Raw genomic sequence first — 15,929 nt, 5'->3', positions numbered from 1 at the left:
TGTTCAACACATCTGACACCAATTGTTTTGTCATGTTTTAATTTTATAAATTCTGCCCTTTTGATTTTTTTTTTCATGAATCAGTGTAGATATTAAAGATTTAACCAAACAAATGTAAAGAAGCAGACTATATGTTTTTAGAATGGCCTGCACCACTGTTGAACATGTATATATGTATACAGTCTGTTGTAGACTTTAGCATCCATTTTGCTTTTCATTTTTTGAGGGAATTTTTTTTTCTTACACATTTTTGGAGTTTTTTTTCTGGTTATTTTCTTGTAATATTTTACTAATATTTTACTAATTTTCGGATAATCTCTTGCTAATTTGCTCATCACCTTATTCCACCATTTCAGGGGGAAAAGGGGGGAAAAAAAAGATGCAGCAGGAATGAAGCAGTATAGTGGGTGAACTCTATAGTAACCGGACCAGACAGTTTGTGGGTGGAATAAAGTGCGGTTGACAGGGAACAGGTTCCAGAAGTGACCAAAATGACCTAATGAAGATCTCACATGAGGATCAAAACACTGACATCTCAACTCCACCATAGCAGCTAATCCAATCATTATGGGGAGCCAGAACTTACCATTTTTCAAAGTTTCCAAAGCTGCTATATATTCTTTACTGTGCTGTAATATCATATTTGGATAATATGGAGCTTGTTGATGTTAACCTCCTGCATGTTACCATCCATCAAATCCTTGCTGGGAACTTTCTTCTTTTGTGGTGGAGTTAACCACTGAGGTTTTGTTAGCAGCCTTCTTCTTTTTGGTACTTTGCATGTAATGGCTCGCAATAATTGTCCTCAAAGGAAAGAAGTGGGTTTAATCACAGTTTCGAGTAGCAGGTAGTAGACACACAAACACACACAGAGACACTGTGTATTCACAAATACAAGCACTTGTCCCCCGATCTTGAATTGTTGCGAGCAAACCAGCGTGACCGTCCTTTTCAGAGGTGCAGGCCACCTTAAATTTGCAAGAGATGAAAGAAGAGCATGGACAGATACAGTGAAACAGAATACCGTTTTGATTCAACCTGACAGGCAAAAAGCTCAAACCACTGCTTTTTTTTTTTTTTTTTTACAGAACTATCTTCTATCATTTATAATCCAAAGCCTCAAATGCATGCTATTGGAAAGTGATTTAGGTGGCTTGAAGAAAAGGATATTCCCCCCTTGTTAACTGTATTGTGACTCCATCTTGCGCATTCTAAGTTAGTTGCCATACAAATTGACTGTTATGCTCAAAAAAAACTCGTGCTCGTTATCGCACTCTAAATCTATAATTTCTTGTTCTTTTGATAAGGATTTTTTTAGATCAATTACTTGGCTTTGTAAGGAGAGAAATCATCATTTCATCTATTTCATGTGAAGGCCTTCAGGCAACGCACATTTGCACAGAAAAGAGCAAGGACAAGAGATAACACAAATGTATCTAAATTTAGATGGCTCAAAGGGAAAGGCATAATTCTTTTAATTAAGTCTGCACTGATCCATCGAATCAGCCCGCTTTGTTTTCACCCACCTACCATGTTACGAGAGATATCCTTCATTGTCTCAAGGTGTGTTGACAGTGGCCCTTAATTCTGTAGGTATTCATGAGGGCACAATCTATCTGCTTCCTTTGCCTCTGGGAAACATACTTTCTGAAGGTTAATAAACAACCCTGCATATCCCAAGCCCTGAGATCATTTATCAGATTGCGATCTCTTACAGACTCTGAGAGTGGCATGCCGTTTTATCATTTTAACAACGATGGCTAAAAGTGCCTCAAGAAGTCGGCCTAATAGGTTATTTTGTTATATGATTTCGTTATCAGATTTTTTTCCTTGCTAGCCTGGTCTAGGTCCCTGTGTAGTAACAGCCCTGAATCCCTAATGAATACTCACACTAATGTCCCTGGAGCAGGCGTAGAAATAATAGGGGCCTCCCTGGGCAGTGGCGCTAGCCTTATCCCATCTATTTCTATGGCACAAGCTGCAGCTCTGCTATTTTTATTGGGCTACAGTGCCCTGTCCATCTTACTCCTGTGACTGATTCAAAAACACTATCTATCTCAGTGGCTCGTGTTAGCCTCTTTACCACAAATCATGAGGGAACAGGATGGGTGGAACAGATGAAGCTGCCTGTTGGGACTGGACATCAGCCAGAGCAGAACTGTTCAAAAGTGATCCAAATTTGGAAACTGCTTTGTGTTTCAAAAATTCTGATATTCACACTGAATGACCATTCTGTTTCCACTCCATTCTTCCATCTGAAATTCCCTGTGTTAGCTGGTTTCTGTAGGTGGAGGGATTTGAATCCCGCTGACCAACCACTAGTGACTGCCATGTCCACGTGCTGGGCTCTAGTTTCAGCCAGCTTACTGTGCTACTGCAAATCAGTCTCACTTAGAAACTTTGCCCAGTTACGACAATGTCAGTCAGTGCTGACAGTCTGTGCCATCTATGCCAAGTCAGTTTGTTGGTGAAAGGGCTCAGAAGAGATGCAAGAGCTACATACTGTCAAAAAGCCAATGAAAACACAAGGAGGAATCATTCAGTGAAGCTGGAAACACCTGGCTAGGCTAACAACTGGCTAGCTGAACAGGAACAGAGCTGGGCTAATTCTAACAAACAGACCGAGGGACCATGGCAGCGTATAAGTTTATCATCCATTTTCTGGTGGTAGTTAATGTTACAACGACCTACACGAATCGCTAGAATTTTTTAAAAAGTAATGTGCAATTCAGTCCGGAACCAAGCGTTTACCCTTGTTGCAGTTTATCCATCCATATAGTTTCTGTGTGGTCTGCTGCAGTCTCACTTATCTTGGTTCATCCAAATACAGTGAACCTGGATGCCTATTCTTTTGTGGAGCTCAAATCATCAAAAATGTACATGTGAAAACTCAACAGCAACAGCTCTTCATAAAAACAATGAGACAAGCGTCTGGCATTAACAGCAAAGCGTTTTTATTAGTTTTCCAGTGTTCTTCAGAAAACAGCTTTTTCAGCTTTTGGGTGAACTGTTCTTTAATTAAAAAAAAAAAAAAAAAAATGAATGCATTTTGCATGTTTCAGTATTTTTTTGCTAATTTTCTGATTGCCTTTTCTCCCATGTTTTTGAAAGAATTCAAGTAAATTTGCTGCTTCTTAAAGGGGTTAAAGTAATGATATTTTGATAACCATAGTTTTAATAAGAAGAATTTCTTGGTATTTAAGGCTAACCAAGTATACGCTAACAAGGTAAAAAATTGTCCAGTCTGACTTTAGACTGCTATGAAATCACAGCTATGGATTTTGTGGTTTGGGGGTATTATTGACTTATAATGTATGTCTCCTGTGTGTTTGTGTGTCTTGTTCAGGTTGTTTGGTGTAACAGGGAACTGTGCAGCCTGCAGCAAGCTAATCCCAGCCTTTGAGATGGTCATGAGGGCCAAGGAGAACGTCTACCATCTGGACTGCTTCGCCTGCCAGCTCTGCAATCAGAGGTGAGTGATTGGACCAAACTTTTGTTCCTCTGTCACACCCTCCATCCAGTGAGAGAGCCCGTCAGGGAAGTAGGATGGCAGCATGAATCCCAAGTTCCTGTTAGTGTTGCTGATAGTTGCAGACAGATCCCATATCAGAGATTTATCTTTGGAACTGGTGGCCAAGCAGACAGACACTCAGGGCCACGGGGACACCCACTGAGCCCAGCGCAGTGATTTTATTCCTGCACTGCTACAGTACAGTGTCAGTCTGGAGAGCTACATGTTACATTCACATCTCCACACACATGGTTCCCATCAGTCTTCATCACTTGGCCTCCTCCTGCAGTATGTAGACAAGATGTGCTGAGAGATTTTCAGGATGCTGCTCAGTACTGCAGTGCTAAAGCAAGCCTTTTCCACTAAAAAGGAACTGGTTTGCGAACCTAATTTTGAAGCCCTCTGAGCTTTGAGACAGAAAATAAGTTGGTTTGAAACCTGAAAAGTCGCTTCCCAGCTGGAACCAAAAAACAGTAGAACCTTAAGAGGGAACTGTGTTGTCAACAAGAGTGGGCATGTATTATTACTACACGGAAAGATGGAGATGATGAATTGAATTGAGGAATTGAAGAGTGTGCAATGGTCTGCAAAAGAAACAAAACTATTGCTTTCAACTTTGACAGCTCTAGAATTTCAGGAAAAGATGTAAATGAGTACTAAAAAAAGACGTTGTCAGAATATCAAAATATTGAAGAGTTGACAATGGTTGGGTTTGTTAGAACCCGACCAACTTATCAACAGGTTTTTAAAAAATGAAGTACAGAGACTCCAAAAAGGAGCTAGTTGACAGTGTCCCTGGACAATGTAATATGGGGGTATATTATGAGCCCCTTACCTGGACGGCGTGCTGGGTCACAGAGCAGCACACCAGCAGACTGGGGCTCAATTCAGCCACAGCTTCCACAACGTCACAACGCTTCTAATCGGTTCTCTAGTTAACACCTTGGTTCCAAGAATCCTGAACAGAACCGGTTCACAAGCCTTTGGTCGAAATGAGGTAGAGAAGACGCAGCAGCTTGTTAGCAACAAGCTCATAGAGAGAAAAGTCTTAATTTACTCTAATAAACTTGTATTCCCAGTGTCTCCCTCATTGAACCTCTCCAGTTCACATATAGTATGTATCTTCTCTCTTTCTCGCTCTCCCTCGCTCTCTCTCTCACACTTTCTGCCTCTGGCTCACTCTCTTTCTGTCAGGCACACACACACAGGCACAAACACTTTTGCACATACACACACAAACCAGACACATTGCGCATACTAAAGGCAAAGGACCTGGTTACGCACAATTAGCACTCGGTTATTGTCTTGCCACTTCAGCCGGCTGCGCCAGACAACCTCTCCTAATGCAAGAAGTCAGCTAATCTTCATCAGCCAGGCCCAGGCAGGCCAACTCTGCTCTCCCGCATTAAAACCCATTTAAGCACGAGCAAATCTTTCTTTTTACATTAGGCCAACTGATGAACTGTTGAATAAAATCGACATTAGTGTGTTTCACATGGTCCGCTGTGGCCTCGCAGCCCCATTCACTTGCCCATCACAATTTCACCAAGGCCCAGCCAAGATTTATGGCATGGCACCGCCTTTAATGGAAGCTGTTCCTCAGCTTTGGCATTTTTTTTTTTTTTTTGTTTTTTGTTTTCCGTTTGGTTTCTTCACATTGGTGGAGTTCTTAGAGGAAGATGTCTATGCTGCAATATAACTCGGAACAAAGGTTTTTAAACTTTTTTCCCGTTCTGCACCCCCAAGTTGATCAGAGAGCCACGGACCCCCATTTGAAGTAATTTTTCCCAGTATGTCAAGACATATTTTGGTATTAAATACTTAAACGCATCCTTGTTTAAACACAAGAAATATGATATTTGAATATATAATTTTAATAATAATAAATATAATTGTTTTAAGTGAGTTTACTCAGGTTTCAAGGAGTTCAATTATTTTGATGTCATAACTGAAAAGTATTGACAAATTGTGGTGAGATTAAACCAGAAACAAGAAAATGATAAAATGATCCCTCATGCATTCATTTTCTACATTGTAACAATTTCTAGTGATTTAAATTGCAGTGAAATGTAGCTTTTCCTGATTTTGCTGAGGACCCCCTGGAAGCCCCTCAAAAGCACTGACTTCAGAGACTGGTCTGTCTGCCCTAACTCATACCCTTGAGCAGCTCCACCTCTCAAAATGTGGCTGAAATAACTGATGTGTCACATTTCAAGAGGAATCTACGACAGGATAAACATGGCATTGAAACTGTGATAACACCACCATCCCCACCTTAGTCCGAATCCTCTCTGTTATTAGACAGGACAACAATTCATTCATCCAATGACAGATTCATTCAAGTGATCAGGCTTTATCGCTGTACATACACATGCCTGTTGTTTCCCAAAATGTTTCTGAAGGCTAATGTCTTTGACCAAGAGCTCGCACAATGGAAAACAGAATTGTTGGTACTTTCTGATACTTTTTCACAGCTGAGAGGAACTGCTTGACAAAATCAGATATATCTTTTCAGCAGGGAATTTGTCTAGCAACCAGTTGGTTGCGACAGTTTGGTGTTATTATATCAGTCTTCAGTTCTACTTCACAACATGTATGACAGAAGAGGCTGATAGCCCATACGGCTGCAGCCATGTATTTGGGATTCGGAACAAGATGAACTGTTTTGTAAAACCTAAGAGACAAGGAACATATTACTAAATGTGAAGTCTAGTCTAAGTGGGTTTCTCACCATTTATATCTTGATTAATAGAATGACCTTTCACAGTTTTTCTCAGCTTCATCCCGAGATCAATCCAGAGATCTTACTTATGATTCCTTGAATAGTTTCTCAGAGTCTCATTGAGGCTGGCTGGGAAACGGGCTCCTGCTCTTTGTCTGGCATACCGATCTGCAGCCTTGTTCATCCATGATCAGCTCTGTCCCCTCTCGTTTCCCAGCCTCAAACAAACATGAAAGCCCCCCTCCCCCTCCCCCCCCCCCAGGCCTTCAATAAAGCAATCTAATCCATCTTGCAAATGGCCCAGAGATTTCTCAGTGGAACATCGTCAGAAAATGTGAAATCTGATAAACAGAGCAGGCGATCCCGAGGTCAGCAGGGGTCATGCGGTGTAATTATCCGTCGTTCCTGCAGGTCAGCCACAGCCCATGTTGCTGTTTGAAGGTTGAATTGCTACAATCAAGTATGAACATACAGCACACACACTCACCCCCCACCCCCCTCCCCTTCTCCCTCCCCTCATACCCTCCACTTCTATCTAGCCGCCCACATCATCAGCTCCCCTCTGGTTTCTTTGTGGGTAAATCCACCCCACTGTATCCCACATACCAGGGATGGAGAAGTTGAAGCCAGTGATTATTCTGATTTCATCAGGGACTCACCGCAGGACTCTAATGCCATGCTCAGCCATTAAGGGCCTTGTTTAAGTGATAGGCCAATTAGTGCAGGGCAGAGATGGAAAAAGTTAGCCGAGAGTGGGCATGTCATCGCAATCATGACCCGTGACCACTTCTTATTTCTTTAAGAAGAGATGGAATACTTGAACACCAAATGGAATTTTCACTTTCACTAAGGAAACCCCACAAGAGAACATTATTGAGAGTAAAGACGGCTCCTGCATACTTTGGAGAAAAAAAAAAATCTTACATTTGTGGGCGTGTGTTAAAGGGATGGTAAACCCAATTTATTATTATTCTTGAGTACTATCTTCATCATCCATCAAGATTTGAGTATTTCTGAAAGTCAATAAATAATAAAACACAGTTTTAGGGGCTGCATTTCCTACAGTAATCCATTTCATTCAACTTTGGGGCTTCTGGCAGCAAAGTTGATGTGGGAAGATCCATGATTAGTGGCATCTCTAGCTTAGCTCCACATTTAGATGGCAGCCTTTGCTAGCGCTTACCTCTTCCTGTTTTCTGTATAATCCTCAGTATGCCATGCTTACCAGCTAACAGTTACTGTTAGTATCGTTTGTTGAAGCTAGTGCATGCTAGCACAGAGTAGCAGGTGCAGTTGAAGAGCCAATCAAATGGAGGCTAGGGGAATCAAATCTGAGGTATATATCTATATCTATCTAGAGGTATATATCTATATCTACCAAAACCAAAATGAAGCATAAAGCAATCAGCATTCTAGTTTGACTATCTATCTATCTATCTATGTATATATATAGATATACAGGGTGACCCAAAAAAACGGGAATCTTTGAAGTGCGTATTGGCAGACATGAGCAAGTGGCAGCACAATTTTTAAAAAATGAATATTCCATCATTGTTTCTTAAATGGCATGTTTTAAGGTTTCAATTACTATGAATAAAATATTTTTCTTCCATCACTCTTGGTTTTATTGGATTGTTAAAAAGTTCCTGTTTTTTTGTGTCACCCTGTATATAGATATAGATAGATAGATAGACAGATATAGATAGATAGATAGATAGATAGATAGATATGTGTGTGTGTGTGTGTGTGTGTGTGTGTAATGCACTGCAGTTGCTACTTGAAAATGTCTTTATAAACCAAAATAAAGGACCAAAATGAAGCATAAAGCATTCAGCATTCTAGTTTGCCTGTTAATCTATAGAATGTATAACTGTGCCCCCCTCAATGTGCTGGGGGCAGCTATATTTTAGAACTCTTGTATCATTGGTCCTCCCTTTTATCCAGCCATTGGTTTCCATTCACTCCACTATGATAAACATGAACCTTCAGAGACTTCAAACTTTCCTCATTCCAGTATTCCACATTAAAGTCGTCCACATTAGTTTTGCTAAAGTGGGCGGAGTGAGTGGCGTGAGCATCCCTGAAAATAGTCTCTGTGGAAACGTTTGCTTTACACAGCCAATTATTAGTTGCACGATTTACAAATGTGAATGACTTTTTTGGCTGCAGAAGCAGAACATTAGAAGGTTTTTCAACGAAAAAATTCACATATTTCATATTTTGATTAGATTTCGGGAAATCTTTAGTACCACAGCACAATTTGCAAACTGGTTTCTTGCAGTGTAAAATGTGAGGAAATTGTAACTGGGCCAAACTTTCAAAATCACTGGTATGGACCTTTAACTCTTAGTAATGTTCACTTCTTATTTCTTTGTCATCATCAACCCTCAAATTGGCAGCAATCTCTTGCTTGCCACGAAAGAAGCATTGAGAGTTGAACCTGCTTCAGGAGTAAGACAAATGGAAAAGGCTTCACCAGTTATCTTACTTGTGTATCTGCCAGAGAACGATAGGTTTTTGTTCCTCTCCCCTCTTCGCTCCGTGCCTGACTTGTAATGGTATCAAGCTGAGGGGAGTGAATAGCTCCTGTCCCTGGTCCATCAGTGAAAATATAGGATCCTACATTGGCTCTGATTGCTCATGTCTGCACCCAGTGTGGCCTTACTCTGTTAAACTGGACATAAATCCACCGTCATGACCTTCTCATCAGCCAGACCCGTTATTTTCCCCCCTGAGCCAGGGTGAGGAAGCATCGCTGTGGTCTTTTGGCCGAAGGGATGGGGGCTGCTTTTGAGGAGAGGGGGGGTTGAGAATAGGGAAGGAGAGATGAGACTCCATCCAGCAAGCAGTTAGCCACAGATCAGCCCTGGGGGACAGCTAATCGATGGGGCTGTCGTCCGGCCTCATCATCTAGCCAGCACTGGCCCAATTTCCCCCTGATGAGCTAGAGGCCACAGTCTAGGGAGGCTGGAGAGAGGCTGGAGTAGCAGGGAGCAGAGGAGAGCTGGGTGGGGTGACAGTGCAGGGGAAGGTCAGCACTGATAAGGGAGGGAGTCTTCCACACTAAAGCCTCGGAAGGAGAGACTGACACCAATTGGGTACAGCACAGCTAAGCTCAGCCACTGGTGCCTTGTATGTCATGAGTTAGGCTTGTTAGACAGGGGCCTAATAGGCAATAAGGGACACAGTTGTCACTTTGTGTATGATTGGTGTTGAGAAGTCAGAGCCTGTGCTGCCAGGCTACTAGAGAACACAATCCAACTACCTAAGCATGCACTATTGTAGGCAAAAAGAAAGCACAATTTAAAGTAATAATCTTGACAAGACATTTAAATGTCTGTTTTGCTCCTCTAAAGTACATCAGTGGTTGTCAAAGCGAGGTCTGGGGACCCCAGGGGTCCTTAAGGGTCTCCTGACATTAATGAAGGTTCTGTTTCATTTAGGTCTAACAGAACCAGCACCCTGCTTTTCATTGGTTCATGCTGCTCAGTGGAAACGCTGTGGTGCACATGGACCAGAGCCTTCATTAATGTCATTGGTAACACCTGTGTTCACCCAGCCTTTCATGTCCAAGTGGCTGCTGTCAAAAGGCCTACTACTTTCAACTTATTTCCCTTCAACATGTTTTTAAAAGCATATACCACCAATATTACAATCATGCGTCCTGCGTGTAGGTATAGGGCAGTTATAAATTAACTGTCCTTATGTACTGTAACAGCAGCAGCAGCATGTCCAGTGGAAACAAACTGTTAGCTAGGAAATATGCCAGTCTTTGTACTGCACTCAGCTGAACCGTCCGACTGTAGTGTGATTTTCAGAAATATCTCCAGTAAATTAAAAGTGTCTTTTTGCCGTTTACTGTTTACAAGCACTTGCCGGTTTTGAGCAAACTGTAGAATTTTAAGTTTGACTTATGTTGTTATAGATGCATATGGGGTGCGGATCAGGCTGCGTTTTTTTGTCTGAACCCGATCTGAGCCCCAAAGCATAGTAACCAAGCCCAACCTGAACCCAGTAGGCAATCTTTTATTTGGGTCCAAACCCGACCCAAGCCCAAGATTTTGCTTGTCTTCCATCAATACATTACATTTACCGTCTTAAAGAACCTACGTGTTGCCTTCAGCATCGTCACATAAACTCCAGCGCTATACAGGAAGTTACCCAGAGCAGACAGTAGGTCCATCGTTTTTCACTAAAATGACGCCAACATGACCAAACCCAAACCGAGCGGTCCCTGTGGGCTCGGCTCGGGTATCCACACTGTAGCTGTATCGCTCTCAGCATTCAGCAATGGCAGAACATAATACGCACCTGGGAGAGATCGATTCAGATCAGGTTTATAATGTATACATGGATAGCGTATTGAAGTAGAGGTGTGTGTGTGTGTGTGTGTGTGTGTGTGTGTGTGTGTGTGTAAGCCTGGCACAAAAGAGAAAATGCAGTAAGATTTGTAAAGACATTAAAACTATTGGTCAAAATCTGTGTTGGCTTGCAACATTTATTATTGGGAAACCCTGGAACTGCAGTTACTTTTGATTGGCACCATCAGTGTGCTGGGGTCCAGACTTTGAGTATCCCTGCAGTAATGGTTCAGCCTATAACCAGCTCATGTAATCATTTCCCACCCAGTTAATTAAATTCATAGCTAACTGACAGCCAATCAACACCTAAAAAGTGACTTTCCAAAACACGTTAACTTCAAATTAATTACTTCTGGATGCTAGAATCCTTGCTTAAACTGAAAGTGATAATAAAATCCACAATATCCATGTTTTTCTATTTTCTATCCATGTTTTTTTTTTCACAATAAATAAAATAAGTCTTGACTGTTTCTATCCATGACCCAGAATGAACTGGCGTTCGTCCGGTTTAAACGGGCATTTTAGTCAATGACTTGACAGAATCCCTGTCTGGGAAACTACTCCCTATTGTGTGGTAGGTGTATCCTGGGAAAAGTGACTCATTTTTTGTTTTGAGTTTATTTAGAAGAAATAGAACTGTGTCGTTAGCATAAGCAGTGATAGCTACCATGGCAGGACGGATAAAAAAGAGCACTGCTTACAGAACACAGCAATGATGTAGGCATTTTTAAATTGATTTTCTCACGTTTGTAGATGTGAAATTAAACCCTGCACATGTCTGAAAACCCATTTGTTAACATGGGGCTGTGTTGTGTCTCATTGCCCAACGGCAATCTGCCAGAGAAGATTTACAACATGCTGTTACAATTAAGCATCATCACAAGTGTCATAAGGCCAAGTGTTTCTGAACCAGCATCCTAACAATAATTAGATTTGGTGCAATGGAGACTGTTTTCCTCTCGTTGACAATCTCCCTGTTTCTTCATTTCAGTGGAAAGTGACTACTCTAGTTAACACAGGCCTCCGAGGCAAATAGCTGGCATCGCAATACATCTTTTAAGTGTGTGCCTGTGGAAGCCATTTTTTCTCCTCCTACAACAAGAGGTCTCTAAAGACTCATTATTCATAGTCACCTCTAAGTAAAGGAAGGCAGATGGAAGGAAGAAAGAAAGAGAAGGCAGTACAGGGACAGAGGAGGATGGAACAAGCAGAAGCCATCTGAGTTTATAGTTACAAGCCCTGATATCATTGCAAAGTGTGATACATATACAACTGGTAATTACCTCTGATATGAATGTTACCTCGAAGGACAGCCTTTATTAAGGTGGATTTACAGCTACTGTGAGTAGTGAGCGCAGTAAGATGCACAATTGGTGAAGTATGCATATAAAGAGTAGGTTTTTACAGATGTGGCTTTTTAGCGCTTTGCACATCTACTTGATTTCTTTCAAAAACATAGGGGAAAAGGCAGTTAGCAAATTAACAAATCAATTACTGAAAATTTTGAAAGAAAAAAATGTTGAAAATGGAAAGAAACAAATATTTATAATCATTAAGAATCTAGATTTTAACATCAGATCAGCAGTGGCCAATTGATGTCAAATTGCTTGTGTTTAAATGCTTCTAAAAAGAATTTGAAAAAAAAAAAATCAGGAAATTTGTCAACTTCAAGAAAACTAAATCTTATTACAAATAAAAGCCTGCCCAGAGGTTCCTGTGTTTCAAAGGGTTGAAAGCTCATCTGGACACCAATATTTCTGCAATCTTTTTTCATAGCTGCCAATAGCTGATATTTTAGAATGGCATTCTGATCACATAATTGTGACCAAAGAAAAGACAAGTGTTTTTTCCGCCAGATTTTTATTCTTGTCAGCCTCTGCAGTAGCATCTAGACCAACACAGGACACTAAAATCTCATTGAAAGCCAGAGTAATGATATTGTTTTACGTGGGTGAGCAGCACCTTAAGGTAGGGGGAGACAGGTTTCACTGCAGGTTTTACAGACTGGCACCACTGACTGAAAATCATATCCTCACCTCCATCATATCAGCAATGCACAACACTCACTGGCCGATATTCAGTTTTTACTGAAAGGCCAACATCAGCAAACCGATATCTCAGTCTAACCCTAATAGAGAGCAATATACAGCAAGTGCCCTGCAACCATTTAAGACAGTGGAAATGCTAGGGCAGCACAAGGTCCTTTATTAGACACGCCTGTGACGGGCCCAGTGTAATATCCTCATCATAATTGGTGCACAGATGTCACATATGCTGTTGACATTTCACCGAGCAGAAACAATTTGGCTGTGTGAAATAAGTGGAGGACAAGGCTAAGAGCCGTGAGAAGAGAGCGAAGAGGAGGAGGAGGAGGATGACGACAAAGAGGGGAGAGAGAGCAACAGAGGCTGTAAATAAACAGAGAAGAATCCTATTAGAGGAGAGAGAGGGTAAAAAACGACGGATGAGATAGAGCGAAAGTGGGAGTGGGCATAGTGTCAGTAAAGACAGACACTAATGGATTTTAGGAAAGAATGTGTCATTTAAACAGGACATTTTTATTAGAGTGGATGACACCATTACATAAAGCACACCTCTGCCTCTGCTTAATCACCATGTCAACAGCCCAGATGAATGGATATTAGTTATCTGTATTTGATTCGGTAATAGAGGTGTGCCAGCATCCTAACGCCAGCCAAAACAAAAATTTCAGAGGAATCTGAAGGCAGGCCAAATGTTTGAAGTTTTCTTTGTTTCAGAAAATCTTCACCTGAAAACAGCTATGTTTATTTCCAGGCATAAATCGAAACATGCTGTCATGGTGTTCCTGACCATTTTTTTGCCAAATACCTGCCTACCTACTTACCTCATATTCGAATCCTGCTAATTGGTCCCAAATGGAGATTTCTTTCTGGAGAGAAATCTTTCTCTCATTCTACCCATGAGCCCTCAATAAAAGCCATGACCACCCCGAGCTAACTGCTGTTTGTCAGCTACTTGAACTCCGTCCGCTGCAGCTCCCAGCACCGGACTCAATCTCCACATCCAAGGAAGTCAAACGGAGGCAGGGCTTGCTGTACCCCCACGGTAAACACCGACTCTGGTGCTTGCCGACCTTGTCCAAGCTGCACGGTGAGGGAGATAAGCGGCCCTCAGGACAATAACGGCGAGTTAGCGCTCTTACCCGTTCAACATAATCTCCACTTCGCCGCTTGTGTGAAAAGGTCAAGTGTGACTGCGGCCGCCCCCCCTGGCTGGAGCAGGAAGGTTCTGCTGAGGTCGGTGGGGTTTCTGTAACAGCTGCAGGTGGAAAGGAACCCCAGCAGTCTCGAATGGAGATAACTGTACACACCACAACATACCCCCCCCCCTCCCACTACCCCCCCGTCCCCATTGTAATTGCTGTTTTCTTGAGGTGAGCTCCTTGTCTGCACATAGTAGCGCTGCAGCTGAAGGGGGGTTGGGGCTGAGGTTACGCTAAGGTACAGCTCAAGCAGTTTGCACTACAAGCCATTTAGGAAGCTAGCGATGCGGCCAGCCAGGACTTAGCCTACAGCTCAGTACTAATGATGAGATTCTTGCTTTGATGGTTATGTAAACCTCCCCCTTTCCCTTCCCCATCTCTTTGTGTGGCGCAGGTTTTGTGTGGGAGACAAGTTTTTCCTGAAGAACAACATGATCCTGTGCCAGACAGACTACGAGGAGGGGCTGATGAAGGAGGGCTACGCTCCCCAGGTCCGCTGACCTCCACGGGCAGATGAGGAGGAGGAGAAGGGAGGAGGAGGAAGAAGAGGAGGAGGAGGAGTGGGAGATGGAGAGAGACTGAAGGAGGAGAGCTTTGCAATCACACAACAAAAAGCACTATTGCCTCCTGACTGTCCAGCTTCTGTCCGCCACATGTACATAACCAAGAAAGCTTCCCTCGGAGGGAAGACACTCTGCTGTACAGAATAGCCATAGAGACTGCAAGTGTGGCAGGGGAAGGCCTTGGAAGCCTACAACGGACTACATGTAAAAAATAAAAATAAAAAAAAAAAGTTTGTTCATTTGTTTGTTTGTGACTGAAGGATGCTGCCTCTTCCCTCCCACCCACCAAACACCGGCCTTATAGCGATTTCTAACTTAAAAAAAAAAAAAAAAAAAAAAAATCCACCCTTAACCGCCCAAAATCACTCCTGTCTCATTTTAGCCCACAAGGACGGACAGGGTCCCAACCGAATGCACAGTCCAGTAACTGCTACTTGAATCTAAAATACACTAAGGTGTCATCAATCAATGTAATTTTGAGATAAAAGACCATTTTGCTGTATGTTACGAGAGGAAATGAATGTAAACTGTGGAGGGGCAAAAATAATAATGATGATGTTGAATGATCAGTGTAGTGGTACAAATTTTGTTGTGGGTGTCGCTCTTCACGTCGGGACGTTGTCTTTCATGGGGTGCCAAAGGTCGGCTCCATTCCTAAAATGCATTCCTTCAAGCCTACTTGTAACTGTATTTGGGCAGCCCTTGTTTGGACTGTGAAGCCAGGCGGGGCTCTCGTCAAGGAAGGCTGTGTATTTTTTGCTGGAGACAGTCTTTCTATTTGCTAAAACCTTGCTTTCACACTGGTCAAGCTGATGTACGGGGACGTGCTCCTGGAGGCAGGGTGGGGTTTGGCTGGGGTTGGCAAGGGGTTGGTTACTTTTTTGTACACTGTATTTATTTGATAAGCATTCAAGCACACCTGTTGTCCAAATATCTGTTGTCCAAAATTTGGCATCATTTTTTGACATGCTGATACTTGAATTCAATCACTGTTTTCTGAATCACTGTTCAGCTTAAGTTCGTGTGAGGAGGGCTGCCTGATTTTCAATGTGACTTTCGGTTCCCTTCATATTACCCTACAGCAGGTTGGTCGCCTTAAGATCTGGTCATCTTGGTCACAATGACTCCCTGCTGCAGAGGCCCTGTGTCCTTTTCTTGTGAGAAGAAAAATTTACTTTGATCTTTCAGCATTAAGCAACAGCATCTGAGCACATGCAACAGTGCTCAGCATCATTTGTTAGCTGGAAAACAGTTAACAGAAAAAGGGCGCAAGGAAGAAACCCTTCATTGATTTGTAAATCGTGGGTGTACATAAAAGAAATATTCATTTTTGCTTGCTATTGTACAATGATTTCTTTTTATGTGTCATCCAGCATGAGATGTTTATTTTTAGGACAACGCTTGTAAATACTGTAATTGTAATAATTTTAAGCACAAATGTAATACAGTTTTATTGTGTTACCATTGTGTGTAGTGTCATTCCTTTCACTCCGTCCTTTTTGTCATTAATTCAACTGTTATTACAACT

The 15,929-nt window shown here is 42.1% G+C and overlaps 1 protein-coding gene across 5 annotated transcripts in view; it reads left to right on the top strand.

Moving 5' to 3' along the window:
* The window catches only part of lmo3 (LIM domain only 3), a 50,903-nt gene extending 36,108 nt beyond the window's left edge, over positions 1 to 14,795 (top strand). For all 5 annotated transcript variants that reach the window (XM_030046367.1, XM_030046369.1, XM_030046366.1 and 2 more), the window contains 2 exons: positions 3,347 to 3,472; positions 14,233 to 14,795. In XM_030046367.1, coding sequence (XP_029902227.1) covers positions 3,347 to 3,472; positions 14,233 to 14,338 — 232 coding nt within the window. In that variant the 3' untranslated portion in view covers positions 14,339 to 14,795. The remainder of the gene's footprint in view (positions 1 to 3,346; positions 3,473 to 14,232) is intronic.
* Positions 14,796 to 15,929: the final 1,134 nt, after the last annotated feature.

This window comes from Myripristis murdjan, chromosome 23 (assembly GCF_902150065.1).
Source record: "Myripristis murdjan chromosome 23, fMyrMur1.1, whole genome shotgun sequence".
Taxonomy (NCBI): domain Eukaryota; kingdom Metazoa; phylum Chordata; class Actinopteri; order Holocentriformes; family Holocentridae; genus Myripristis; species Myripristis murdjan.
The sequence above is the reverse complement of the archived record's forward strand: the minus strand, read 5'-3'. Positions and strand labels throughout refer to the sequence as shown.